This window comes from Chaetodon trifascialis, chromosome 12 (assembly GCF_039877785.1).
Source record: "Chaetodon trifascialis isolate fChaTrf1 chromosome 12, fChaTrf1.hap1, whole genome shotgun sequence".
Classification (NCBI taxonomy): domain Eukaryota; kingdom Metazoa; phylum Chordata; class Actinopteri; order Chaetodontiformes; family Chaetodontidae; genus Chaetodon; species Chaetodon trifascialis.
In genome coordinates, this window is record NC_092067.1 from 5,998,505 (window position 1) to 6,026,154 (window position 27,650).

Sequence of the window (27,650 nt, forward strand, 5' to 3'; positions counted from 1 at the left end):
CCTCTCACACAATGTTCCTCTGTGACTGGGACTGAGTGTGGAGAGGTGTGCCGGTTCAAACATATATTCAGGATTAAGACTTCTGCTATTTTGTGGCAGCAAAGGCAACACAAAAAAGACAAAAATATACCTAAAATTTAAGGACTCGTGTCTGTAGAGGGGTTAAAAGGGGATTTCCCTTTGAGTGTGGGTAATATGGTGTATTTAGTTGAACAGGTTTGCAGTATATGCATCATCCAAGAGCTTAAACCTGTTTGGGGAAAACACTCATGAGTAGAGCCTGATTGATATTATGAGCCGATTTTTTGCTAAGCACAAATCTGCTTGTATTTATGTCAACAGATAAATGCAAAGAAACTGCACTACAGAAGTCTGCTGGAGAGTACTAACAACTTCATCAACTTCAAAATATCCCGCTGAATTACACTTCTTTAAATACCAAATTTTAAGGATCCTTACAAACGCTGCTATTTTTATGTAATTATCTCCCAAAAATGTGGTAATTTGTGGTGTTGCCCTGCAGCACTGCAACTATAGAGACACGCTGCTTGTAAAGTATGTTTTGAATTGGAAAGTTCCACTCACATTTTTGGCGAAATCCCAAGCCATTCCAGCCTGATTTCCTCGATTCTGACTTGTTTTGTTGTCGATTTTATTGTTCATCTGGAGCTTTTTCCACCCACTTTGTTCCTCTAATGTCTCTCACACATTGAATTTTGGCCTTTGTTCTTGTTTCTGCCCCGAATGCCTGCTCACAGTTTGGTCATGTGGTGTAATGTTGGGATTTTAAGATACCTAATCAAACAAGTCCCAAATTTGACTCTTCTTAATGACTCTTTTGGCCTGTTGAAACAAGAAGTTTTACATTTTAAGCATTTTTAGCCACACCGGTGGCAAGGCTCTATGGATGATTATGCTGGATGGTGGATCAGTCAGACGAATCAGTCAGTTAAACTTTGTACAGACATTTATGGTATCCAGAGGGTGAAGCCTCCTGACATTGATGATCCACTGGCTTTTCCTTAAGTGCCAATGGCAGGTCAGATTTTCAGTTTGTACAATTTGGTTTGTGATCGGATACCTGAAAAAGATGGAGAAAGATGGAAAAGAATGATTAACTACTTTTGGCACTCTAAATTAAAATAGGGACCAAAGTAAACATTGCCTGCTACAGTAAATATCAGCATGTTAGCATTGTCATTGTGAGCATGTTACAATGCTGACGATAGCATTTACCTCAAAGCACTGCTGTACCAAAGTAAAGCCTCACAGAGCCACTAGTGTGGCTCTAGACGCATTGTCTAGTTAAACAATATTTTACACTTGATTAATTGCTCTTTGTTAATGTTGAGCCTTAAATTGTGGTAAAAACATGGCTGCATTACGACTTCTTCCTGTGATCTTTCAGTATCTGTTCACATTGACTGCTGTTGTAGAATTCAGATTACAAGCCACTTTTCTATCTGGTTTTGAAATTCAACATGTGAGTACAACCTGATTTTAACATGTTCAGACCTGTCACTTCACGCTTCATGGTATGAGCTGATGATAAAAGAAGAAGGGTAGTTATAGCCATTCTTTCTATCATCTTGTGCTCTGTGTACTGTAGTATGAGGCAGAAATACCATAAAAATAACCACTGAGCAGCTGTGGAAAACTGCTCAGGGGTCAAGTTGCCCACGAGTTTTGGTTAAGGATCAATTTTCATGCCCATTTCCAAACCTCAGTCACTAGCGGGTAAACTGGAAAGTGAGTCTAGTTTAGCCTCAGCCTCACCCAGCAGAGTGGAAACTGTCCTTCCTCAGGCCAAAACACAGGTTTGAATTGAAAATGCAAAAGAAGCAGTTTGGACTTTCTTAGCCTTTCCTGTCAAGAGAAGGAAATTGATTTGTACCTCTGAACTTAATGCCAGTGGCAGATGCGTTCTGAGATTCACAAGGCGTTGTTTCACTATAGTATGTGCTGTACTCAGGCTTCACTCTGATGACGGGATTCTCCCAACAGCATCAGTCATTTTATTGATTTGCAGAACATCTACCGCATTAAGTATTTGGAGCTCCGTTTATTTATATCACGATCAGGAATCATTCAGATCTTATCTGTAGCTTACATTTCATTATCTGCATTCTCAGGATTGAGATCGAGGACTCTGAGGCAGTGGGCATCTCCAATATCATTTCCAATCTGATCACCATGTTCCCTCGAAGCACTTTGACGGCTCTGCCCAGCGACCTCTTCACCTCCTTCATCAACTGCCTCACACTGCTCACCTGCTCGTTTGGACGCAGTGCCGCCCTAGAGGAGGTGGTGAGTCACAACACCTTCATCTGCTATCAAAAATCTGATCATCTTCATGGAATTTAGTGACATTAAGGTACATCTTCAAGGTGTTTGGTTTAAAGTTTACTGAACCTGATCAGCCCTGAGACATTATTTGCTTGAGATACTGTGATATTTGGAAAAATTTAAGACCTTTCATATTTGTGGATGCATTTTTAACATGACAGGAACTAAGCATCCTTGTCCTCTGATCACACAAATATAATTTGACTTTTTAAATCAGTGCTTCCCAAATTTTTGGCTTGTGAATTACCCTTAAATGCAAGCAATGTTGACTTGAGGCTGTTGTTTTTGACCAGTTTCATCAAAGAGTAATTGTTGTTTTATTGACTGCAAAGTCACTCAAGAAAGTCTTAAACAAGAGAGCATCAGATTAGGATCAGATCAAGACCAAAACAAAAATCCTGTTGTCAGAGATAAATTGCTCTTTGGTTCTTTGCTCAGCTGGATAAGGATGACATGGTTTACATGGAGGCCTACGACAAGCTGCTTGAGTCATGGTTGACGCTCGTCCAGGACGAGGAGCATTTTCCTCGCGGCTGCTTTGTCCAGCCGGCAATCCAGGTCTTCAACTCATACATCCAGTGTCACTTAGCTGCTCCTGATGGCACCCGGAACCTGGTGAGATTCTGCCCGTTTACGCATTTACAGCCATGTTTCACTTCTCATCAGTGATCACAGCAAATTTGGAAACTCTCTTTAAGGATAGAATTGAACTCCATTCATTTCAGCGTATCTTATTAGACTGGATCTACTCATGCCTAATGGAGGATATTTATGCATTCTTTATTCTGTCTCTTTAGTGCACCTGTAGAACGTGTTTTCAGAGTTCCACAATATGAACATAGCTATGACCACTATTCTCTTCCTCACTCACCATTTCATTTCATTCCTTCATCCTTTCGTTCATAAAATCCTGAACCACCCCTCAGTCAGTGAATGGCATATCGTCTCATGATGAGGAAGAGATCAACGAGCTGCAGGAAGACGACAGAGAGCTTTTCTCTGACCAGCTGTCCAGCATTGGCATGCTGGGACGTGTGGCTGCTGATCACTGTATCCCCCTGCTCACAAGGTAAACACTTCATATTGTTTCCTGCTGTGACTGCTCCATCAGACTCTCCCAGAAAGCTGACTGTCTTGTACCAAGTTACTGTCACCTTTTTTGTAACTATACTATGAAAATATATGAGTAAATGCATTTTGTCAAGCTCTTGTGTTTTTGTTGCAAACACTTCATCTTTTGGAAAAAGCTATACATGGTTTGCATTGTTATGAATTAATTGGCTGATTTACTGTCTGATCTTGGCTGTTGGAGTTCAAAAGGTCGAGGTTTGTGTTTCCCATGTTGACATTGGTCTTGTGACCTCGTCCCACAGCCTGCTTGAGGACCGGGTGACACGGCTGCACGGTCAGCTCCAGAGGACCCAGCAGCACCTCATGGCCTCATCTGACCCCGGATCAGTGGACCGCAAAGTCCTGGATGACCTCTATGAGGACATCCACTGGCTCATACTGGTCTCAGGTCAGAAGCAGGACATAAAACGTTTGTTTGTGTCTTTTGTTGTTAAAAAAGGACATTTTGGGGTTTTGGGGTTTGGAGCAGTTGGGACTCAGCACATAAGCCATTCATTTTTAAGGAAGCCAGGACAAGCCGTAAGCCGGTACATCTTTTAATAAAAGGTTAAAACTCATCTCGCTGATGTTGAGTTAGTGTCTGACCTCAGCTAGTCTTCCTGCAAAGCCTTCTATGATCATCATTAGGGCGTTCGGGCTTCACATGGTCTAAAAATAAATGCAGACATACGTAGTACTGCGGGCACTTTGAGAAAGTTAGTAAAAAGCCATATGATGTGTTAATATACTGGAATATGACTATTTTATAGGCTTCACAAATTACTGTTCCAGTGCTGTGTATTCCACTTTATTGCCTTTATTTGTGAACGAGACAGAAGAACAGATCTCCACCCAGTTCTGTGTTAATGAAATAGTGTCTGAATCTGCATCGTTAAACATGTGCAAAGCAGTTTTGCAGATTCTGCACCATTAACTAACCATTTAGGCTGGGTGGGCCACTCTGCCAAATTGAGCTGCCCTTTAAAGATGAAGTCCTTTTGTTGTTGTTTTTTGTTATTATTATTATTTTTTTATGTTATATGGTGGAGAACAATAAAACACTAAAACCACCACATTTATGCGGACATTCAGTTTACTCTCATACAAGATAAACAAAACATGCAAATATTCAAAAATGAGTGGGTGGGAACAGTGTGGCATTTTTCAGAGAAAAATAAAATGACAAATGATTGATCATGAATCATCAATACTTTTTTTAGGTTTAGTCAAAACCTAAAATCAGCAAAATGAACTGTGGCTGTAACATCTGCCTCTGTCTGTGCATTTTGCAGGGTATTTACTAGCAGACGACCCTCAGGGTGAAACCCCGCTGATCCCCTCAGAAGTGATGGAGTTTTCCATCAAACACTCGACAGAGGTGGACATCAACACGACGCTGCAGATCCTTGGGTCTCCTGGGGAGAAGGCCTCGTCCATACCGGGCTGCAACCGTACAGACTCTGTCATCAGGTACTGTTGCAGTTGATGTAACATTTTGAATTGATTAATATACTAAGACAACTGAAAAGTTGTCAGACCTGACACTTACTGGAATCCAGCTTTGAGAACCTTAATGTCGAGAGCTTGAATCTCCAAAATAACTAAGAACATATGTGTATGTAAGGTGAAGGAGGAGTTTGAGCTTCACTTGCTCTGACATAGCTGCTTTCTGGTGTCATCATAAGACTGGCAATGAACTGTAAATGTCTCAGGTTTGAATCTGTGTTCAGCAAAGCATGTGTGATTAATGGTGTGCAGCCCAGGTTTGAAATGTATTTGACACTGCACAATAAGTCTGAGTGAAGGACCGGACGCACTGCTGTCAGATGGACAGATGACATTTCTTTGTGTCCAGTAGTCCTTGGATGTCGTGACAGTCCATCTCACTTTACCAGCCAGACCCCCATAAAACTCACCCAGAATAGACATCCTCACTGTCCAAGTGTAGTTGGACAGTGCTGTCACAGTTATTGTCCTGTAAAGCTAAAAGCTGGGCTAGTTCCTTCACATTCACACTCAAACACTCTCTGAAGGTGCAGCCAGTAAAGCACAGTAACTACGACCCTCTCACTGCGGTTTTGTTTAAAGGTGGTTTCACGCCGGCGTGCGGTGCATTTGACTCAGGATGACAAACTGTTCAACTCTCAAGCATTCACACACAAAATACTGCTTAATAAATCTGTCACGGCTCTTATATGAGCTGACTTTCATGTAAGCTGGAAGGATGAGACACATGGAGTTGTGTCCTTCAGACTCCTGAACCTGTACCTCTCTCTGCCCTTAAATAGACAGTCTACAGTCACAGGGACCAAAAATAAAGGTGGATTTGGCCACTCTTCATCAACTCATAAAGTCCAACATTTCAAAGTAGGACCGCACGCCAGTCCGAACAAGCAATTTAACAATGTCAGCTTGGGATCTGGGAAATTACAATGGTCATTTTTTACCATGCTTTGACATTTTATAGGCTAAATAATTAATCAGTTAATCCAAAAAATAACTGGGAGGTCAACCAGTAATGCAAATATTCACTAGCTACTGATCTACAGCCAGCAGCCACCAGTGCCAGTGTAAGTTGGTAAACAAGGAAAAGACTTGGTGTATCAGAGAGCCGACCATCCCACTGCCAACACACGCTTTCAGCTATCAGCACAGACATGGACAGGGCATTTGCTGCTGCAGGTCAAAAATCAAGACATTTTCTACTGCACCACAGCTCAAAATGACAATAATGTATCCGCAGGGCTGTCAAACGAGTTGATCAATAAAAAATATTGAATATTAACTATTTCCAGAAGAGCAGAGATTTCTAACTTTGAAAACAAATTTTCAGCCTGCGCTTTCTGTAAGAGTAGAAATGTATGTTTATGATTGTGGCACCTTATTTAAACCGCTGCCTGTCGTTGCTGCATTTCATTCTGGCATGTTTCTGCTACTGTGGGATTAGACATTGTTGTCAACACATAATGGGTGTTGCACAATGGGCTTCTCCCTGTGTGGTTGTTGAACATCAACTGATGGCTCTAAAATACCCCAACATATAATGAAATGGACTCAGGGATGCAAAGCATATGCAGCCGCTGTCATCAAATAGGATTTATTTTTCAACAATTACTTGTGCAGCCTGACAGTATGTGACAAACCTTGTGCTGTTCAGGGCTGTTGGCAGTCACACCGGATGGTTGTCTGTATGAGGGCAAGCATTTATGTGTGTGTGCATGCAGGTGTGCGTGTGTACGGATAATCACAGTGACGACAATAGATAATCACAGCAGCCAGAGACATTGTTTGTTGAAGGTCATTGAGCCCCTGTGTTTTCTAGATTGTTCATTAGGTAGAGGTGCGTGTGTGTGTGTGTTTATGTGTGTGGGGGGGTGAAGGCAATGACAGAGAATTGCAGAGACGAGTGGCCGATGGCATCGGGTTTCCTAACAGCGAGCAGACGACCCCGGCCCTGTAAATGTCAACGTGGTTTTGTTTTCTGCAAACAATGTGAAACTGTGCACTGTTCTCTTCTGAGGGGGCCGGACCCATAAGCCTCTTTAAGCCCTTTGTCTCTCTGTCCTTTAACTGTATGTGTGTATGCGTGTGTCTGTGTGTGTGTGTAAGAAATGGTTTCTCACACACACACAAAGGGCATCAGGATGATATCTATCTGTTAAGGTTTGATTATCTTGTTGTCGGTGTGGGTGATTTGAAATCAGGATCACAATTCACCATCACAGTTGCCTCCATAACAATGATTGAAGCTTTATCTTATCAATATTAAATACACCTCGCCCTCACACCTCTGATTAAATATTAATTTTGCTCAATATTATCTTGACTAAAACGTCCACCACGCACCTGACTAGCATCATTGTTTTGAACCAGCTCCTCCTCATTTGCACCTGTGCCTTCAGCCTTTGATTTGCCCAGAGTTCAGATTCAGATTTGAGACCATCAGTTACATGGTAGGTGATACAAACATCATGTATCCAATAATAGACTAACAAGAGTTAAGTGCATTGTGAAAAGGTGATGTTTGCTAGTTTCCATTTTCAGGCAGACAGTAGCGTGGTTTGTCTAATAAACCATTGTGGGGCTACTTGGCCACATAAAGCACAAAAGTAGTCCAGAGACCGGCGTGGGGGGTGTCTGCAAGGGAGGATGACACATTTGTTGGCGTGCACAGTTTTTGGCCTGCCATCGGATGGACTGTGCAGACCCCTTGCTGACATGGAAAGATGATGAAATTTACATTAGGCTCACCCTTGCATCCACATGGATGCAGAAACTGGAAATGTGGCTTCACTCTGCATCCTTTGCATTGTGACTTTTCGCTCATTGTGATGTTGAGGCCAAGATGATAAAGTATCGTCCACTTGAATAAAAAGCTGCTCACTCCCAGCTCCTTTTATATGGTCTCTGCTGAGCTCCTTATCTTGTCATGACCTTGTTTTTATTATCTAACCTACCTCGTCTTAACTTCTCTCTCATCCTTCCCTTTTCTCACACTTCTTAATCTTTCTAGCCTTTTATTTTTCTACTCTTTTTGCCTAATCGATCATCTTCATCTGTCATCTCCTCTTCTTTTTCACAGGCTTACAGGCTTCGTCTTCCCATATTTCAACTTTTTCTCTCTTTCATGTTCTTGTCACAGGTTGCTGTCAGCAGTGCTGCGGACTTCAGAGGTTGAGTCCCGGGCAACGAGAGCGAGCCTGACAGAGCTGCTGAGCCCGCAGATGGGAAAGGACATCGTGTGGTTCCTGAGACGCTGGGCCAAGACATACCTGCTGGTGGACGAGAAGCTCTATGAGCAGGTTTGATCCTCTCTGCTCCTCTCTTGTTCCCTACAGCTGACCTCTACATAACATATACAAATCTTTTCTAGACCAATCACTGCAGTTCGTCTTTGTAATGTCTTTTCTCCATAATAGTAATGAACCAGATGTTTCTCCTGACTCTGCGTCTTTCCTCAGATCAGCATCCCCATGAGCACAGCGTTCGGTGCAGACACAGAGGGGGCCCAGTGGATTGTGGGATATCTTCTAGAGAAGGTGATCAACAACCTGTCTGTGTGGAGCTCAGAGGCTGAGCTGGCCAACGACACCGTGGAGCTGCTGGTGACGCTGGTAGAAAAGAGGGAGAGGTGAGGACAGCGGTGTCGGGCTGCAGCAGCTAGTCGATCGACAGAAGATTAACTGACGCCTATTTTGATCATGAGTGAATTGTTTTTATTCATTTTTTAAGAAAAAGTTCTCTTGATCCAGCTCCTCAGATGTGAATATCTAGTGGTTTCCTTGGTCTGTTATGATTGCAGACTGAATATCTGTGTGTTTTGGATTGATGGTTGGACAAAACATGACATCAGAAGATTTGGGAAATTGTGGTGGGAGTTTTATTGCACAGTAAGGATCAGGCCTCAAAAAACCTTCATCCTGCTTTTTCCCCATAAAGCAACCAACAGCGTTTTTCTTATTTCTCAGATGTACTGAATAGTTTCAAGCCTCTTGGCTTCCTTTGATGGTAGATCTGTGGTGAAAGTTCTCTTATTTCATGTGAGAAACCTTTCTATAAAAGATTATGGGACAAACTTGTCTTTGTATTCTTTAATAATAAGTAAGAAGAGGTTTACAGAGCAATCAGGAATACAGCGCTAACCAAGTTTCAGCTGAACGGACAGAGCTCATACACCAGAGTTTGATATTAGAGGTCTGACCCTGAACAGGGTTCAAGTCTGTTATTTCATCCGGCCTGTATGAATGGAAGTAGTCCAGTTTGTGGAAGTGGTAGGGAAGAATTTCCATCCAAGGTCAAAGGAAAAAGGCAGCAGCCTCCGCAGATATGAAACACTTGGTCAAATTAAACAGGAATGGTAGATAGAACAGTAGATAGCACACAAGGTTCAACAGTCATTTCAGGTCACACAGAGAGTAAAAACATAGCTCTATGATAAATTGACTTTTCAAGATCAAACAATTTAAAAGGGGACGTCATTGATCTGCTGATGTGGTGACCACTCATCATGTTGTTGCAGTATGATGAAAACCTTTTATCTGCCAAATGTCAGCGCTTCATGAACTAGAAGAAACAATCAATCTCAATCATCAAAATGCAAGCATGGAAATCACCGTCAAAGGATTTACACACTTTTCACAGGAGAGCAACAACATGCAGCCAGAAGGTTTTTTGAAGACAGCATTACTTTTTAAAAGTGCTCGTTGTCAATAAGCAGAGTTCTGAGGTCTTTTGGGTGAGATCATGTGTAAGTGTGGATGTTTTCACAGCTTGCTGTGTGTTACATCAGAACCACAGACTCTGACAGACACTCTGCCTCCATGTGTGTTCAGGGCAAACATCGTGGTGCAGTGTGAGAGCTGGTGGAACCTGGCGAAGCAGTTTGCCAGCCGCAGCCCTCCCCTCCACCTGCTGTCCAGCTCCGTGCAGAGGTCTCTGATGAAAGCACTGGTCCTGGGAGGCTTCGCACACATGGACTCTGACACCAAACAGCAATACTGGGCTGAGGTAATACGTGATAACGACGTACAGTAAAAAATCAGAGCTGAAATGATCAGTTGATCAATGAATCAAGCAGATGATTGTTGGAAAATTAATCGATAGCTTGTAATGCCAAACTCTCTCAAAATGTGATATTTTGAAGCTTTTCTGAGTGTTTATCCTTTCTGAGTATTGCACTGTTGGTTAAACTAAAATGTAATTTGACATTTGGCAAGCCAAGCAATTAATCACTGAAAATAATATTGGTAGTTATAATCCTGCAAAGGTGTGTTTCTGTATATTTTGTTTATCATTTCTGAGGTACGCCACATATTACAATCTTCAATTATAACAATTCCTTATTACAGACCCTTAATAAACACATACATAAAAAGATTAAAGTAATTAAAAAAGACTGTAAATATTTAAAAACTGTGTCTTTGGCTAAAATATCGAATTCTGGCAAAGTTGCCCCAAAAATAAAGTCTGAAAAATAAATTACAATGACAGTGGCACTTATACTGTAGCAATACTTGGCTTCAGAACAAGGGCACAAGGGCCTTGATTGATGGGACTGTAGAATTATCTTGTTAAACCACAATTCTGTGTTAAGCCGGGCTCAGACTACAGGAGTTTTGGGTCAGTTTATCCTTGATTCACCCCTCCTGACAAATGGAGCAGAAATCCGGTCTGGGACCTTGGTTGGTACCGATGTCTGGCCCAGACAATCTGGTAATGTTTACGGACCCAGTTTTCTACCTCCTGCACTGCTCGCAGATTCATGGTAGCCACCCCAATCATTTCAAACAGCTTGATATTTAGGAGTTAAAATCTGGATGATTACGTCAGTGCTTTCCAAGCAGGACCACAATAGCCAGTGAGTGAGATGATTCGCCAGGCAACGGTAAACATTCTGCCATTTGAGGCTAACGTTAGCTAGCATATTACTGTTGACAGACATTTAAAAACTCATTTGGCCTTCTGCTTTTGTTTTTCACACTGCAAAACATTTCTACAGGGAGTTGTGTATTCGTGTCGTTTTGTTTACATCTGCCTTGCAATGACATCACGTCAGACTGTGGTGTCATCTGATGATACATAAATGAACTGATTATTTTGCTCGTGTTGTTGACACGAGCAAAATTACACAAACACTAGTCAGTCCTTTTCCGAGTTACAGATCTCTGCAGACTCCAGTCAGATCCAAAGAGGAGGCGTGATGGATGGAGCTGATAATATTCCCCCGTCGAGTCTTTCTCCCTTGTGTATAACATGATCCTTTTCATGATCCTGGAGGCCTTTGTCTTAATAGGCTGACAGTAGTAAATGGGGGTGCAAAGCCACAATGACTCCAGAGTAATTACGGGGGTGGACGAGTGAGACAGCAGCTGTTGGCTCCATGCAGCTGTTTTGTCTGAACTCGGGTGGCTCTGTTGGATGAGGAAGAGGAGAGATGGACCCAACAACTGATCAAACACTCCTTTGTTATCATCTGCATTCTTCCTCTTTCCTCACATGCACCGAGAAATCAATTTTATCCCATTTGCTCAAGTAACACAGATTCAGTTTCATACATATGTCATAACTGAGTTCACATAACCACAGTTTAAGGCTGAGCTCCAGTCTGTTTTGCTGCCTCTGATTTCAAAAATATTGAAAACTGCTCTATAAAATGACCTCTCAATTCAGCTCAGTGTTATCCATGTTATCCATCATGGATAACCCTGAACGTCCTCTTCATCGCCTCTTGGACAGACAGCGGAGCTCCTTTTCTAACAGACTGCTCCAGCTCTGCTGTCACAAGGACCGCTTCAGGAAAACATTCCTGCCATGAGCCATCACACTGTACAACAGCAACTTAAACAGTTAATCCACTAACCTCACAAATCCCAATATTTAAATATTATCTGCACGACTGCAATAATTCACATACAGTCCACAGTTTCCGTTTGTTTATCATCCAAAACTGCGCAAATATTTTGCTATATTTTGCTGTTTTTTGCTTGTAAATACTGTCTATATATTTAGTTATATTGTATTGTTTATTATATTATTATAATATTACATAATATGTATTATACATTATAATACATATTATATAATGATATATTTAGTTTTACTTAGTTATATTTTGATTTTTATTCCTGCTTACATTTTTTATCACTTGTTACTTTTTTCAAAATAATTGTGTATACTGTATGTTAATGCTACTGCAACAAGATAATTGGGATCAATAAAGAAGCAGTCTAAGTCTAATTCTGCCAGGTGATCTTAGTAGTGCATGGCAAATAAATGTGAAATCATCGCATTAAATCTCTTAACTGGCAGCAAAGTAAAGTGAAGCTAGAGAACTGAAATGACCGGAGGCATGAAGAATATGATGGATCATACCCAATTTGTCCCATCTGAACACATCTATGTCTATGTATCAAGGTAAATTAAGCTAAGACTCCCTGTTTCTCTCCGTACATCTAGGTGCTTCACCCTCTCCAGCAGCGTTTCCTCAACCTCATCAACCAGGAGAACTTTGCCCAGATCAGCCAGGAGGAAGCTGTCAAACAGGAAATCGTGGCTACGTTAGAGGCGCTGTGCGGCATCGCAGAAGCCACGCAGATCGACAACGTGGCCTCACTCTTCTCTTTTCTCATGGACTTCCTGTCCAGCTGCATCGGCCTCATGGAGGTAAGAGCAGGTTGGAGAGGTGAATCAAAGTTAGGGAAAGATGGCCTGAAGATCCTGTGAAGTGTGATCAAGAGAGTGAAGTGATGACTCTAACAGCTTTGGAGGTTGATTATTAGTTGGATTGGTGGATGAGTCTCTAAAGCCCACAGGTTCAAGACAAAGTTGGACATAGTAAGAGGCTTTGAATTGAATCATTTATGAGGACTGAGCTGATTTTATACATCGCATTGAACTCAAAAGACAAGCCGACAAAACTCCATTTACAATTCAAAGGAATTTTAAAATGTCTTTCCACTCTTCGGTAAAATTGATACAATAAAAGAGGCCTGAAAACGTCGGTCAGGGTGTATGTGTGAGATGAAAGGTTCTGTTCATATCCAGATGACATCACATCACTGACTGTTGTTTTTGTTGTCCAGGTCTACAGCAACACGCCTGAGACGATTAACCTCATCATTGAAGTCTTTGTGGAAGTGGCCCACAAGCAGATCTGTTACCTGGGAGACGTGAGTGACACATCTCAACTGTCTTTCACTGTTTCATAATGTTTTAAGTACAACATGTTGTGCAGGTGATGGGTTCTTACCTGCCAGAGCAGCTGGGACTGTACAAATAATGGGTGAGGGTGTTTCAGCCATGTGCTGCTCTACTTCCTGTGGGACGTTCTGTCAGTAGTTGTCATCTTTTTGTCTCTCTTCAGTAACACATGAATATTTATCAAGAGATATTCATCAGTCAGTAAATTCATCTGTGACTTTAGCTGAATAAGATTGTAATTAATAAACAACTCAAAAGAACTTTACACTGATACCAGCATTTAAATGGCTTAGCACTGGTACATTTTACAATTTTGACACACGTCATGATCTTTCTCTCCTCACTTTTTAGTTGTTCGTTGGTGTAAGATAAGACAAAAGTCTGGCCAGGAGTTTGGAGAAAAGACACGTGTTTGCATGAAGGAAACACAAAAGGAAAACTCTAATTTCAAAGATTTTTATGGGGAAAAGGTCGTGGCTTTCCACAGTATAGGCTGTCATAGGAAAGGTGTGTATTAGAGTGTAAGGAGAACATGAAGGTGATAGACTTTTTGCTCTCAGAGAATGTGTTTCAGTCCAGACTGTCTGGCCTTTAAAAAGAAGCAGAAAGTCTTTCATGTCACTCTGCGAGACATTAACTGTCACAACTGTCTCCTCTCTGCTTAGACTAAGTCCATGAAGCTGTATGAGGCGTGTCTGACGCTGCTGCAGGTCTACTCCAAAAACAACCAGAGCAGGAAGCGAAGCGACGCCACAGCTGAGGAGGACCAGTACCAGGACCTGCTGCTCATCATGGAGCTGCTCACAAACCTGCTCTCCAAAGAGTTCATCGACTTCAGCGACACCGGTGAGTTAGCTGAACGCTTGTGTAAGAGGAGAAAACCACAGCCAGTTAGAGTAGAGGACTTCTCCTCAGCCTGTTCATGGTGCCTCGGGTGCTAAAGATTCTGTCTTTTCTAGACGAGGTGTTTAGAAACCAAGACCAGGGAACACCGGCATCCAATCGGACAGTATCTGCAGCGGATGTGGTTCTCTATGGTGTCAACATTGTTCTTCCACTCATGTCTCAGGACTTGCTCAAGGTAAAACTCCACAACAGGGATGTCTTTTCGTTTTAGGCCTATGATCCAGGCTGCACATTTCCTTTCATTGTCCCTCATCAGCAGACGTGGTCTGTGGACTCATGCTGATCGTGTCCTCGTTGTTTTCCAGTTCCCCTCTCTGTGTAACCAGTACTACAAACTCATCACCTTCATCTGTGAGATCTTTCCAGAAAAGATCCCACAGCTGCCTGAAGACCTCTTCAAAAGCCTCATGTTCTCCCTGGAGCTGGGAATGACCTCGTATCCTCCCATTGTGTGTGTGTGTGTGTGTGTGTGTGTGTGTGTGTGTGTGTGTGTGTGTGTGTGTGTGTGTGTGTGTGTGTGTGTGTGTGTGTGTCTGTGTGTCTGTGTGTCTGTGTGTGTGTGTGTCTGTGTCAGTGTGTTTGTGGGAGAGTGTGTCTGTGTTTGAGTGTACAGGGGTGGGAAGGGTCACAGAGGACAAAATGCACGTACAAATCTTGAGTAATTATTTACTAAACGTTCCACATGTGTGTATGTATGTGCATCTGTGTGTGATTAGCACTCCGCCATACAGACTGTGAACAGTCAGGCTTCAGCTGCCAGAAGCAAGTGAACACTGTTATCACAGAGGCAGGAGAAAAGCAGCTGTTTATCTAAACATGGATTAGCCCGCTTTAATAGCCCAGTATGACTCATTACTGTTGGTGGTGATGTCAGCCAAAATTAGCATCCTGAAAGGAGTGCCTGAATGGGTTAAAAAACTAAAGAAACACAAATAAAACAACATGAATGACAATACGACTAAGACAGAAATGATTAATAATAGACCATTAGTCACCTCTAATTATTAACAGGTCTGTTATCATTGTAGTGCAATTGATCGATTACCTGGAAAAGCAGACGTGACTTGTGTCCTATTGTTTAGTGCATCAAACGCATTGTTTATAATTTCATAGACGTATTTAAATAACAGATCGTGCAGCCCCACTATGATTTACGGCAGGCATTTATATTTAGTTTGTAGAGAAATTGTGAAACCTGAAGCTGGATTTGGCTGAACTTTGAATGCCATGCCGTTTATCAGGGTCCTTGTCTCCACAGCACGATGGAAAATCAATCTTTAGACCAGAAAAACACATTAATTGCTGAGGAAAAAGAAAGTCCGTGGCTGTAAGCTCTAAAACGCAGATGGCACACCCTTCAAATAAAAGCATGTTGGAATGCAGAGGAGAGTGTTAGTTTATCCAAATCTTTATCTCAACTTTGCTCAAACAAAGAACCTGACTAAAATAAAAAAAGTTAGCTGACTTACTTTGAAGGAATTATTATGCAGCACTAGTAGAAGCAGACTGGTGAATCTGAAGCTGGAGGGGATGTGTTTGGGTGGGTTTGCATGTCAGTGTTTTGTTCTGTAGACCCGCTCATTACCGCCAGGCTTCTGCGGCTAAGTGCTAACGCTGAGCACAATCTCTGTCCTGTGAAAAGCAGAAGCGCCTGAAGTCATTAGACGTGATGAAAACAGATAAAGCAACAATAGTGAATCACGCTCGGCTGTTAATGTGGTCCACGTTTAGATAAACAGTTGCTTTTCTCCTGCCTCTGTGATAACAGTGTTCACTAGCTGCTGGCAGCTGAAGCCTGTCTGCTTTGCTGAGTGGTACTAATCACACACATGTGGGACTACGCATAGATGATGAACGCGTGTGTGTCTGCAGTGTCTGTTCAGATTCAGTTCTCGTTCAGTAGCTTTCATGCTGAGTATTGAGCCTCAGTACTTGTTTTTGGTTCCGACTGCTACTGCTGGACTCGTCGAGGCTGTCAAACATGTTGCCTTTCTAGCACAGATGACCTTCTCTGTATGACTCCAGAACTGAGGAAAGACGATGGGAAAAATGGTGCATTTATTTAGCCACTGAGTGTGACTAATAATTTCATGTATAACAGTGAAGTTACAGGTGCTTGGACCAAAATGTGTTCCTTTATTTAGTGGAGAGATTTGTTGGCAGTGCAGCCTGAAACATGTTTAGAAAGATATTTGAAGTAGCCTGAATCTCAAAGTGGGGCCACATCAGAGAAGAGTGTCATATAATCAGTAATTTACTGGATTTCTGGTCATCTGAGTTCAGATTTGTCGTATTTTGCCTCTTAATTCCATTTGGAGCTGCCGGTTTGCCTGCTGCAGCTGTGGAAGACAGAAAAAGGCACACTGTTCTGTAGTTTGGGCTCCTTAATGTCAGTGTTCAGGATGAGTTCAGAGATCAGCCAGCTGTGTTTAGAGGCGTTGTCTCCTCTGGCTGAGCAGTGTGCGAAAAACCAAGAGAAGGACACACCACTCTTCATCGCCACCCGTCACTTCCTTAAGGTACAGCACACACCTGGCCAAGTCGCCTTTTCACCACAATTAAACACATAAATGTAATGATTCTACAATCCATTGGCTTACTAAACTAATATAGATGTAGACTTGTGCTCAATAATAATTTTCCTTTTCACGCCGTGTATTCTGTCGTCTGTGCGTCCAGTTGGTGTTTGACATGCTGGTCCTGCAAAAACACAACACAGAGATGACAGTGGCAGCAGGAGAAGCTCTCTACACACTTGTGTGCCTGCACCAGGTGAGTAAGTAGCACAGAACACCTGTCAGTGCTACGAAGCTCCAGTGGTTCAGCCTGTTCATGTCCAGAGGTCAGCGTGTCAGTGCCGGTTGGACACTGCTAATATGCTGTTTGTCCTATCAGGGAACCTTTCACAGTTGAAAAATTAACTTATGAGTGCCCTCTAGTGGACAAATGCCAGGTAGACACTTTGTATTGTCACCCCTGTTACTCATCAGCTGCTAATCTTGGCTGTACTGTTTGTCCTCTCTGTCAGGCGGAGTACTCAGAGCTGGTGGAGTCTCTGCTCTCCTCACAGAGAGACGCCGTCATTTACCAGCGGCTGGCTGACGCCTTCAACACACTGACAGCCAGCAGCACGCCGCCCACCATGGACCGCAAGCAGAAGGTCGCCTTCCTCAAGAGCCTGGAGGAGTTTGTGGCCAATGTGGGCGGCCTGCTCTGCGTGAAATAACCACTGGAAACCGACTCCGCCTCGAATCATCGTTTTGAAAAGCAACCAATCAAAGACCCCCTGCTTCATCCCTAAGAACTATGGGTAGAAGAGACAGCTGGAAGCCTTTGATGAACTCTGTCTCTCCACCTGCTGGGGAATCCATCTCATGCCTGAATGTTTACCCTGTTTTCACCTCCTGGGATTGTTTTGTTTTTTTTTCCATTTTCCTCCCCACTTGTTACACTCTCGGCCCGCCCCTCCAGCATGATTGACAGGCTTGATGACGATGATGTGGTAACCATGGAGACAGAACTACAGAGCAGACGGACTCAGTCGGAGGATCCTGCCCTGTTGACTGAAATGACGGAGCACCGACCATCATGATGATGCGTGGTGGAGCGGCAGCTGATGCGTTCTCCCCTCTGCCACCTCATGTACTGGGAGTCTGCCAGAGCACGTGCACACGTGCACGCGCACACACACACAGTGTCATTGAGGCTAAAACAGGTTGCTGTTATTCAAAATTGAAGGAGAAGTTTCTTTTCCAGTGTGAGGTTTTGTTATAGGTATTAGAGGGGCCATTTTGTTTCAAGGATGCCATGGCAACCACCTCTCCTCCCCAATGCACACACACACACACACACACACACACACACACACACACACACACACACACACCACCCCAATCCCCGAGAGTGCCTTTGTTTTGATTGTGTGTGTGTGTGTGTGTGTGTGTGTGTGTGTGTGTGTGTGTGTGTGTGTGTGTGTGTGTGTGTGTGTGTGTGTGTGTGTGTGTGTGTGTGTGTGTGTGTGTGTGTGAGAGAGAGAGAGAGAGAGAGAGAATCGTGTCAATCGATCGTGCCTGTCATTCGCCACGAATACAGCAGATGCACGCACACACACACACACACACACACAAAATATGCACATGAACACACAAAATGCGAAATGCTGCCATGACAACAGAGGCTGGCCTGGCTGAACCACACAGCAGTGGACGACGTTAGTTGGTTGGCGATGACAGAAAACCAAAATCAGATTGTGCTTGACTAAAGGGTGTATATATACTATATATGATGTTTTCAAATCAGAAACCATGAGAAATGTATGTTCAAAGATGAAAAAACGACTGAAATGTTTTTATATGCCAGTAGACGTCAGGAAGAGTTGTGAGTTCCATATTGTATGAAAACAGCTAGAGGGAGCAACTTTCTCCGTGTTGACCTTTGCAGTTTGATATTTTTTCTCTATTTGGATTGTAGTATTATGTCCCTGAGGACAGATGAAGGCCCAAGAAGGATCAGGCCTCTAAAGTTTAGCAGATTCGTTTCAGTAGTATTTTTCTACCGCAGCACATCCACCCTATCACTCTTCAACACACACTGGATTGAAGCAAAGACTTTGAGTGGAAGGACCGCAATAACAAACCAAATAAAAAGGAACAGAGCCACTTGTTGATGGATTATTTTGGAGACAGAATCCTCCTCGTTCAGAGCACTATCCTGGTTATTGTAGAATGGCTGTTTTGTTAATGAAGTGTAAAAGTGTACATAAACTTATTGTATACAAAGTTCTTGCATCTGCATTTTCCTTTACACGTGTCATGTCTGTCTGTCTTTTATCTACTTTAGAAATAAATAATTATTAATTATACTTTCATCATGGAATATCTGTCAGGTATGTTGGTGGTCATTCCTGTGCAAAAAGCAAGATGTTGGAGGTAAAGTATCAACTGTTTGACGAGTGAAAGTACACAAAAACAACGTGACAGAGCGAGAGACTGAAGGACTTTTGGCCCTTCTCAAGATCCATACTTTCTGGAGTACGTCATCAAGCAACAGTTCTAATGTTTGTCGGCCGACATCTCTTCTAAAAAATGTTCGGTTCACAGTACAGTTAGACACCAGCTTCTTGTGTCATATCTCTTTCACAATAAGTTCAGCTCCCGTAGTATTTTATTCTTCAAAGGGAAATTATGAGTGCGAAATGTGTGTGTTGAACGACAGGGAGAGGCAGAAACTAATTGTTTAATCAACAATCTTTATGTCTTCCTATAAATGGATGTCGCCGGGCTATATTGAGTTTTTGTCTATTTTTTAAGATACCCACATTATGTGCTACATAGACATAATGGGCAAAATCAATATACACTGAACAAAAATAAACGCAGCACTTTTGTTTTTGCTCCCATTTTTCATGAGCTGAACTCAAAGCTCTAAAACATTTTCTATACGCAATCCATCCCACCTCACAGGTGTGGCATATCTCACGCAGTGCAACACATCTCCTTCGCACAGAGTTGGTCAGGTTGTTGATTGTGGCCTGTGAAATGTTGAACAGTTTGAGCAGAAATGTTTTCGTTATGCAAACTGATTGTTGCAGCAGCTGTCTGGGCGGCTGGTCTCAGACGATCTTGGAGGTGAACGTGCTGGATGTGGAGGTCCTGGGCTGGTGTGGAGGTCCTGGGCTGGTGTGGTTACACGTGGTCTGCGGTTGTGAGGCCGCTTGGATGTACTGCCAAACTGTCTGAAACGCCTTTGGAGACGGCTTATGGCAGAGAAATGAACATTCAGTTCACATGCAACAGCTCTGGTGGACATTCCTGCAGTCAGCATGCCAATTGCACGCTCCCTCAAACGTTGCGACATCTGTAGCATTGTGCTGTGTGATAAAACTGAACATTCAGTGGCCTTTTATTGTGGCCAGCATAAGGCACACCTGTGCAACAATCATGCTGTCTAATCAGCATCTTGATATGCCACACCTGTGAGGTGGCATGGATTATCTCGGCAAAGGAGATGTGCTCACTAGCACAGATTTAGACAGATTTGTGAACAATATCTGAGAGAAATGGATTTTTTGTGTGTATAGAAAATGTTTTGGATTTTTGAGTTCAGCTCATGAAAAATGGGAGCAAAAAGAAAGGTGTTGCGTTTATATTTTTGTTCAGTGTAAACACTACATCTAAGGAATTAATCGTTTTCACGTTACAATGCTGATTAATGAAACCATATAAATCGTCGACAAACAGTAGTTTCCACCGGAAGTATTAATACGATCTTATTTTGTAGTTTTGGCGTATGTTTCCTGCCTGACAGGACCCTGAACCGGAAGCGAGTCGACAGAGAGTCCCTGCCTGGTGTATGCAGTGTGAGTCCCGCAGCCGCGTGTTTACAGCCCACTGTTTCTCATCAGGTATGCTCTCTCTGTCGCTCTCATGGCTGTCATTCATTCATCAGGCTTTGCCCGCACACAGGCTGTGGCGATGGCGGCGGTCTTGTTCTAATTAAATTGACACGCAGAATAAATGTTAAAAAGTAGAAAATAACTGTGGTGGTAAATGAAGTGTGATTCGGTGTTTGATCAGCAAATACGTGTCAAAAGAGGACAGGAATCTGTGCTGCAGACCCTGTGGAGGGTCTCTGGGTGTGAAGTATCATAAGAACAGGCTGAGTTTGTTGCAGGGGTCGGCGGCACGCGGCTCTGGAGGCGCGCGGCTTTCACCCCTCTGCGGTGGCTCCCTGTAGCTCTGAAAAAATGGTGTGAAGTCATGACTATGTTATTTCATTTCATTTATTCAGTGGAATACTTGTCATTTTGGAGATCGAGGTGATCTTGTTACGTTAAAGTGTTAATATTTTGGAGACCAAACTGCGTCACATCCTGCATGCGTCACCGGTCAGAGGGCCGTTCCGGCTCAGACGCACAAAACCTCCTGCTGAAAACCTCCCTAAAAAAACTTGTTGGAAACATGGAATGCCATTCCCGACACTGGTCTGAACATGTGATAATTAAACGTAAACTGGCATATTTTTGTGTTTGCTCTTTTTAAAGCAAACATGCTGAGCTATGTTTTATCAGTCAAACTTGGGCTGTTTTTTTATTTCCCACAAATAAGGGAAGGACTGCGTTGTGTAATTCATTTGAAAGTAACCCTGTCTTTTTTTTTTTCCTAATGTTCATAAGAGTTTGGTGGTTTCCGTCGTTTCAAACAGCAATAAAACGTCAATGGTTTTCTTTTTGTAGTTCTATGATTTGATAAATGCATCAAACTAGTTTAGTTTCTAGTAACAAACTAGTTTGTTTATACGTAGCCTAACTGTACATAAAACACTGTGTGCTGTTTTCTCTTCATGTTTGGGGGTTGAATAGGTTTTGTGGCTCCACTTGTTGGGAAAGGGGCCAAAATGGCTCCTTTTATGTTGAAGGTGACCCTCGTTTTCTTTGAGGTCCTTATTACACCTGACTTAAACGATGCCGAGAAAAGCTTCAACTGAACCAAACTACGAAATCAATAGATTTGTCCAATCAGGTATCAGGACATTCAAAAAGTCACTAATAACTGAGTTTTTCTTTCAGCTCTTCTGTCGCGTCAGTCCTGAAGGCCAGCTGTTCCTGCCCTGCCTGCCATGAGTGACAGCGACGACGACGACGTCCCGACGCTGTCTGCTCACACGCTGGCCGCCCTGCAGGACTTTTACAATGAGAGCAGGAGCGACCCCGCTTACTGCATCACACCATCAGAGCAGTTCACTGTGGGCGCACTGGAGGAGGACTGGGTTAGTGTACTGGCTTTAGTGGCAGGAGACAGAGAAAAGGACACTGCGTCTGTGTTTGTCTGGCTTTATTGTCTCATCCCAGATTCACGGTCTTGGTGTGTGTTTGGCTGCCAGTTATTTTGTGGATCAACCGTTTTGTCATTCAAGTGTTTTTATTTGATTTGACAGAGCAGAGAAGAATCAGCAGATGAACTGATCAGAAATGTAACTGTAAGAAGAAACCCTAGAGACAAGATCAGCTGCATAGTTTTCAACTTTAAAAAGTCATCTGGCATCAGATCAATAATCTGCTGTTGATCCGGTTTAAGAGTAAATGTTACTTTTATTTCAGCTGAACATCAGCGAACTGAACAAGAATTAATGTTGTTGATAAAAGTTAACAGTGTCATTGATACGCCTGTCTGTCTGTCTGTCTGTCCGTCCACTAGCGGATGAGCCAGTTCTGGTACAGTGATGAGACAGCAGCTCAGTTAGCTGAGGAGGTCGTACGAGAAGCTGGAGAGGGAGGCAGGTAAAACTGCACGCACGCACATGTTGTGTTTTTATCACTTGTGGGGACATTACATAGACTTACATTCATTTCCTGGAGCCTTACCCTAACCCTAACCACTATCTGCCTATTCCTAACCCTGTACCTAACCTAACCTTGCCTAACCCGTAACCCTATCCTCAGTCTGCACCCTAAAATTTAATGATTTACATTAAGGGGACCTGCATTTGGTCCCCATAAGGCAGGTGAGTCCCCACAATGTGACTGTGTAAACAGAATTTTGTCCCCACAACGTCATAAATACCAGGTCACACACACACACACACACACACACACACACACACACACACACACGGAGGTCATCAGACAGCTAACAAGTCAGATAATCAGCAAGAAACAGTATTTGTTCTGATGTTCCTGTGATTTCTGCTTTCCTTTTTGTGGACGACTGTAAAAGTTTTCCACCTTTAATCCTGCAGAAAAGGTGGTTACAGACGTACAAACCCTGATTCCAGAAAAGTGGTGACGCTCGTAAAGCAGAATGTGATCATTTGTCAATCCTTCTGTAGCTGCAGATGTTGTGTGTAGAAGCCGGTCGCGTCTCCTCTGTGATGGTTCAGCGTCGGTGCTGCAGAGAGGAGTCCTCGCTCTGTTTCTGACCACAGAGCAGCAAACCACAACCACAAGTTTAGGCTTCATCTCCATCATGTGTTTCCCTTCACACGCAGGATAGCGTGTGTGAGCGCGCCCAGTGTGTACCAGAAGCTGAAGCAGGGAGTGGTGGACGGCTCGGATCGGGTGTCCGCCGTCGTGTTGGAGTACGACCGCCGCTTCGCCATGTATGGCGACGACTTCATGTTCTACGACTACAACGAGCCGCTGTCTCTCGCGGCCGGCGCGGCTCCTCAGAGCTTCGACATCGTCCTGGCCGACCCGCCGTACCTGTCCGAGGAGTGTCTGAGCAAAGTGGCCAAAACCATCCAGTACCTGAGCAAAGGCAAAGTGCTGCTGTGCACAGGTGAGAGGAAGAGGAGGAGGAGGAGGAGGAGTCACAGCTGCCGTTTGAAGACAGTCACTGTCTGCTGTAAACTAATGTCTGCTTTTTGTGTCCTGTCCGCTCTGCAGGAGCCATCATGGAGAATCTCGCCAAAGACCTTCTGGATGTCAAAATGTGCAGCTTCCTGCCGAAACACAGCAAACACCTGTCCAATGAGTTCCGCTGTTTTGTCAACTATCCGTCTCGCCTGCTGTCCTGCTGAGGAGCCGGACACCTGTGTGATCAGCAGCCCGAGAGAGGGAGACGGTTTCCACGAAGACCCTGAACTTACCTGATGAGGAACAAATATTTGATGACGCGCTCTCTGTGAAAACAAGGATTTCATCCACGGAAAGCTAACTGACGTTTATTTAAAAGTCTGGACTCAAAGAAAAAGAGTAAATGTAAAGTTTTTCAGTGTCCTCATCGCAAGGTTTTCTGTTTGATGTCATTTTATGTTGAACCTCTTTGGACTCTTGGTTGGACAAATGGACTGCTTACTTTGAAGACGTCACCTTCAGCTCAAGGAAACTGATGGACATATGTCCAAATACTTGGACATGAAAAGGAGTGCAGTGAAACGCATTAAAAATCAGTATACTGAGCATACTGCAGTGTACTTATTGTGTGCTAAATAGGAACAAATCATTTTGTACTTGTTGCAGTTCAGTGGTGTTTAAGCTGGACAAAAGTCCAACTGAAGTTGTGGTAAGTATACTAGACTGTGTACTTAATGTACTGCAAATCTACTTATTTTATATTTGCTCATGTTCTTCAGTTTAAAGTATAACTGAAACACAGCTAGAATGTTAGTTGTACTTTGAGTGTACATGAAATCTGAGATTACAAATACATTGGGATACATGTGTATTTTTATGTACTTCTTGAGCATTCTCTACACTTTAGGTGTACTTGAACACTCAGGACAAACAGGATGCACTGTACATATTTGTCCTCATATATTCAGTGCACATTAATGCCTGCATGTCCTTGAAATATTTGGCACCTCTCATTGGTCACATCCTATGTTTCCTGTCACTGACGGCGTGATGCAGCATTCTGGATGTTTGGTCTTCGTCGGCCTTGCATCGACATAGTTTTGTGTATCTGGATGTGTTCAATGCCAAGTAGATATACACAGATTAATGTGTAAAAATATACTTTGGAGTTTGTCATGACAGCATAAAATGAATATACTTTTAGTCTGTATAATTCATTTCAAGTGCACTTTACGCTTATAGTGTTTAACACACTCACTGAAAATATACTACAAAGTACTTCACAGCAATTAAAAGTGCACTTTAAATATTGAACTTACTTTGACAAAAAATACATTTGACTGTAATATACTTAGAAAAAGTATGCTTTCATTGCCTATAGAGTAATATAAATATATATATACATATAAATGTACTGGAAACATACTTTGCGATACTTAAATATACTTTATGTGTAGAATTCTTTCACTTGGGCTGTCGTCAAAGTGAGCTGAGCTTTGGTTTGGAGGATCCACATGCTCAGCAGAAAGCCTGCGTCTCATGAGCGTGGAGCCTGACAGATGTGGGCTTACAGCGAACACAACGCTCTAACAAAAGGATGTAGGATCCAGTGTTTTGAGTATAACCTGTACACACAAGTTGGGATGTCTTGCCCTCATCTGCTTTAATTTTGATCGTTTAGCTTTAAGTTACACAGATCAAATATTCCTCCGTGTGCTGTTACTGAGCAGCAGCAAGGCAGAGTTTAACGATTCCTCGTTACGAGAGGAATGGTTTTGAATCTGAAGCCACATCCTCACTGAATGCACACTGGAGGAGCACTGGAGGACATGATGCAGACCCGGACAGGATGGAGCCTGCAGCATCACTGACAGAGTGCACAGGAGACACAGAGTGAAGTGAAACTTTAATAAGAGACTTGAAACAGACGGACAGCTCAGCCTGAGAGGAAACACCGCTCTGCATGTCTCAGCTGATCCCTCATCAGAGGAGGCAGAGGAGCGCCAACTGTGGAGTGTTTAACATGGAGGAAGAATAAATAATAAAAAAAGGAAAGCTAATCTTTTATGTGGGCCTGTTTATTCTCTGAACCCCTTAAGTGACGTGATGACGTTCAGCTGAGAGGACGTCTGGGATTTGGAGAATGGAAATATTGGGAAATATTCAAGTGCTGATTCGTAGTTACTGGGAGAGGTGAGCGACCTCTGCAAACTGATGTGCCAGATGTTTTCTTTGTTTGTTTTGCTTTATTTTGATGATGACAAAGTCAGTCTTGTGGAATATGTGTTGTTCTGATGAGGTCGTGTCAGAATAACATCAGGAATGTCTCCTCAGGTTTCTCCTGGTGATCAGAGCAGAAGGCTCAACTTGCAGTTGTCTTCTTCCGTCAGTAGGTGGCAGCGTTGATCAGCTCATTCTTGGTCAGTGTTCGATGATGGAGCTCAGTCTGCAGGAGCTCTGTACTGAAGCCTTTAACGGCCCAGAATTCAACGTGTGCATGTTTCGTGTCCGTGGGGAAAGGTGGAAACCCGTGAATCGGGTGTAGAGATGGCGTATCTGAAGTACCTTCACGCTCTCTTGGCCGCAGAGAGGAGCCGTCCGGCTTTGGGCTCTGCTCTCTCCAGGCTCTGGTTGCCGTTCTGGCCGTCCCGCTCCTTCTCCAGCAGCGGCACACAGGTGCAGCCCACTGCGATGGACACGTACATCTCGGTGTAGGAGTGGCGGCCGCCGGCGCAGGAGCCGGTTCTCTTGAGGATGACGGAGGGCGCGTAGACCGGAGTGCTGCGGTACTGGTCGCTCTCCTCACCGTACGGCCCGATCAGGCAGCCCTTACACAGACAGTAGGCCTCAGGGATGAAGCGCGGATACCTGCTCAGGTCGTACGAGATCCTGAAAACACGAATGCACAAGTTTTTGTTTGTTTGTTTGTTTGTTTGTTTTTTCTTTTTGCTTCTGCAGACTCACAGTCATATTCAGTCCTGGTTTATATATCCATGTCAGGACACAAATTACTTGTGCAAAGTTTATGTGAGAAAAAGACTCATTTGTCTTGTATTCTTAAAAAAAAAAAAAAAGTTTGGTATATTAGTGTTTGTCAGACATTTTGATGTGACAGCTCTGTGTGATCAGACTTTTGAAAGCTGAAAACGTTAAAGTGGCTGTGAAGGAGTTTCTGTATTCTGCCAGTGAAACTTTAAATACTCACTATAAATAACACTTTATGTTATTAATAAGAACTCCGCGTCATTTATTATGGAGACGTCTCCATGACAAAATATCACTTGGTGAAAGAAAACAAATAATTTGAATAATTTTTGAAGTACTTTTTCCATTCTGGTGTGATGTCTGTGTTTGAATGCAAGTTTTGATTGCAAGTGAATTAAGACAAAGTCATTTTCAGGCCGGATGTGAGATATGCGCAAATTGCAATTTCCAAAACTACAGCGTGACTCCCTGTGCGGTGCAGCCGCCTCACCTGTAGGCCCAGGGGGAGATGCTGAGCAGGTTGACCGGGAGGCGGGTCTTCCTGTCGGCCGGGGACCGTGCGGTGGTCGGGCAGGTCAGGTTGAGCTTGTCCTGCGGCTCCAGCTGCAGGGCGTGGTGGAAAGCGCTCATCACGCCCACCGAGAGGCGCCCGAACATCTGCTCCAGGATCTCCTCCGGCAGGTCCAGACAAGACCGGGTCCTGGCGGCCTTCTTTCGTATCCGGGCCGCCCCGCTCGGCCAGCCCAGGAGAAGCACAGCCAGGTGCAACAGCAGCAGGACGCGGATCTGATGCGGCATCACTGTGCGCAGCTCGGTGCGGTGCCAAAATGTGAATCCTCTGAAAAAGGTTCCCTGCGCGCTGTGATGTCGCCTTCGCTGCCTTCGCCTTTCTTTCAAGATGACAAGTAGATTCTCAGAACTTAAGTGACCTCCGTTAATGAGGCGAGTGTTCCCGTTAACAGGTTACTTTCCTCTGCTATAATCCAGTGAAGTGTTGGAGCGTTGGGGAGTCAGCGGCAGGCAAACAGTCCTCAGTCCTGGCTCGGACACCGAGGCGCAGGCGCGCCGCCCGGGAAACAGCGGAAACATTTTGGCACAACACATAGACTTACATTCAGCGTCGCCAGGAGTAATAATTACCTTACAATTAGAAAATATTGGCCGAGGTGGGAGGTAAACACCTGCTGCTGTCTGTTTAATATGAGAAAAATGCCACTAACAGTACATTTTTGTTGCTTTTCTTCAGTGGTGTGTGCGTAAAATCCGCTGGGAGCGCTTGGACGCACAGGAACAGTGAGCTCCACCATTCAGA

At 43.5% G+C, this 27,650-nt stretch overlaps 3 protein-coding genes across 3 annotated transcripts in view; 2 read left to right on the forward strand and 1 right to left on the reverse strand.

Annotated features, from left to right (window-relative positions):
* xpo4 (exportin 4) overlaps positions 1-18,900 on the forward strand; it is a 59,045-nt gene extending 40,145 nt beyond the window's left edge. Inside the window, exons 9-25 of the mRNA XM_070975719.1 lie at positions 2,133-2,307; positions 2,785-2,961; positions 3,273-3,415; positions 3,720-3,865; positions 4,749-4,926; positions 8,099-8,258; positions 8,418-8,587; positions 9,789-9,963; positions 12,412-12,618; positions 13,038-13,124; positions 13,821-14,001; positions 14,115-14,236; positions 14,367-14,497; positions 16,463-16,580; positions 16,741-16,833; positions 17,090-17,734; positions 18,157-18,900. Of these exons, the coding sequence (XP_070831820.1) occupies positions 2,133-2,307; positions 2,785-2,961; positions 3,273-3,415; positions 3,720-3,865; positions 4,749-4,926; positions 8,099-8,258; positions 8,418-8,587; positions 9,789-9,963; positions 12,412-12,618; positions 13,038-13,124; positions 13,821-14,001; positions 14,115-14,236; positions 14,367-14,497; positions 16,463-16,580; positions 16,741-16,833; positions 17,090-17,287 (2,461 nt within the window). The 3' untranslated portion in view covers positions 17,288-17,734; positions 18,157-18,900. The remainder of the gene's footprint in view (positions 1-2,132; positions 2,308-2,784; positions 2,962-3,272; positions 3,416-3,719; positions 3,866-4,748; positions 4,927-8,098; positions 8,259-8,417; positions 8,588-9,788; positions 9,964-12,411; positions 12,619-13,037; positions 13,125-13,820; positions 14,002-14,114; positions 14,237-14,366; positions 14,498-16,462; positions 16,581-16,740; positions 16,834-17,089; positions 17,735-18,156) is intronic.
* Positions 18,901-20,362: 1,462 nt separating this feature from the next.
* eef1akmt1 (EEF1A lysine methyltransferase 1) lies at positions 20,363-25,383 on the forward strand. Its single transcript, XM_070976679.1, has 5 exons — positions 20,363-20,464; positions 21,629-21,828; positions 22,257-22,339; positions 23,047-23,336; positions 23,444-25,383. The coding sequence occupies exons 2-5, from the start codon at positions 21,679-21,681 to the stop codon at positions 23,575-23,577; spliced, it is 657 nt and encodes a 218-aa protein (XP_070832780.1). The 5' UTR covers positions 20,363-20,464; positions 21,629-21,678; the 3' UTR covers positions 23,578-25,383.
* On the reverse strand, positions 25,247-27,386 carry il17d (interleukin 17d). The gene is made up of 2 exons (XM_070976680.1): positions 26,829-27,386; positions 25,247-26,242 (listed from the first exon to the last, which is right to left on the reverse strand). The coding sequence occupies exons 1-2, from the start codon at positions 27,134-27,136 to the stop codon at positions 25,921-25,923; spliced, it is 630 nt and encodes a 209-aa protein (XP_070832781.1). The 5' UTR covers positions 27,137-27,386; the 3' UTR covers positions 25,247-25,920.
* Between the last annotated feature and the right edge of the window lie 264 nt (positions 27,387-27,650).

Coding starts and splice junctions, on each gene's coding strand:
- eef1akmt1 (XM_070976679.1), top strand. CDS start 21,679: ATGAGTGACAGCGACGACGACGACGTCCCGACGCTGTCTGCTCACACG. Junction 21,829..22,256: donor GCGCACTGGAGGAGGACTGG/GTTAGTGTACTG, acceptor TCCGTCCACTAG/CGGATGAGCCAGTTCTGGTA. Junction 22,340..23,046: donor GAAGCTGGAGAGGGAGGCAG/GTAAAACTGCAC, acceptor CTTCACACGCAG/GATAGCGTGTGTGAGCGCGC.
- il17d (XM_070976680.1), bottom strand. CDS start 27,136: ATGCCGCATCAGATCCGCGTCCTGCTGCTGTTGCACCTGGCTGTGCTT. Junction 26,243..26,828: donor ATCTCCCCCTGGGCCTACAG/GTGAGGCGGCTG, acceptor TCGTGTTTTCAG/GATCTCGTACGACCTGAGCA.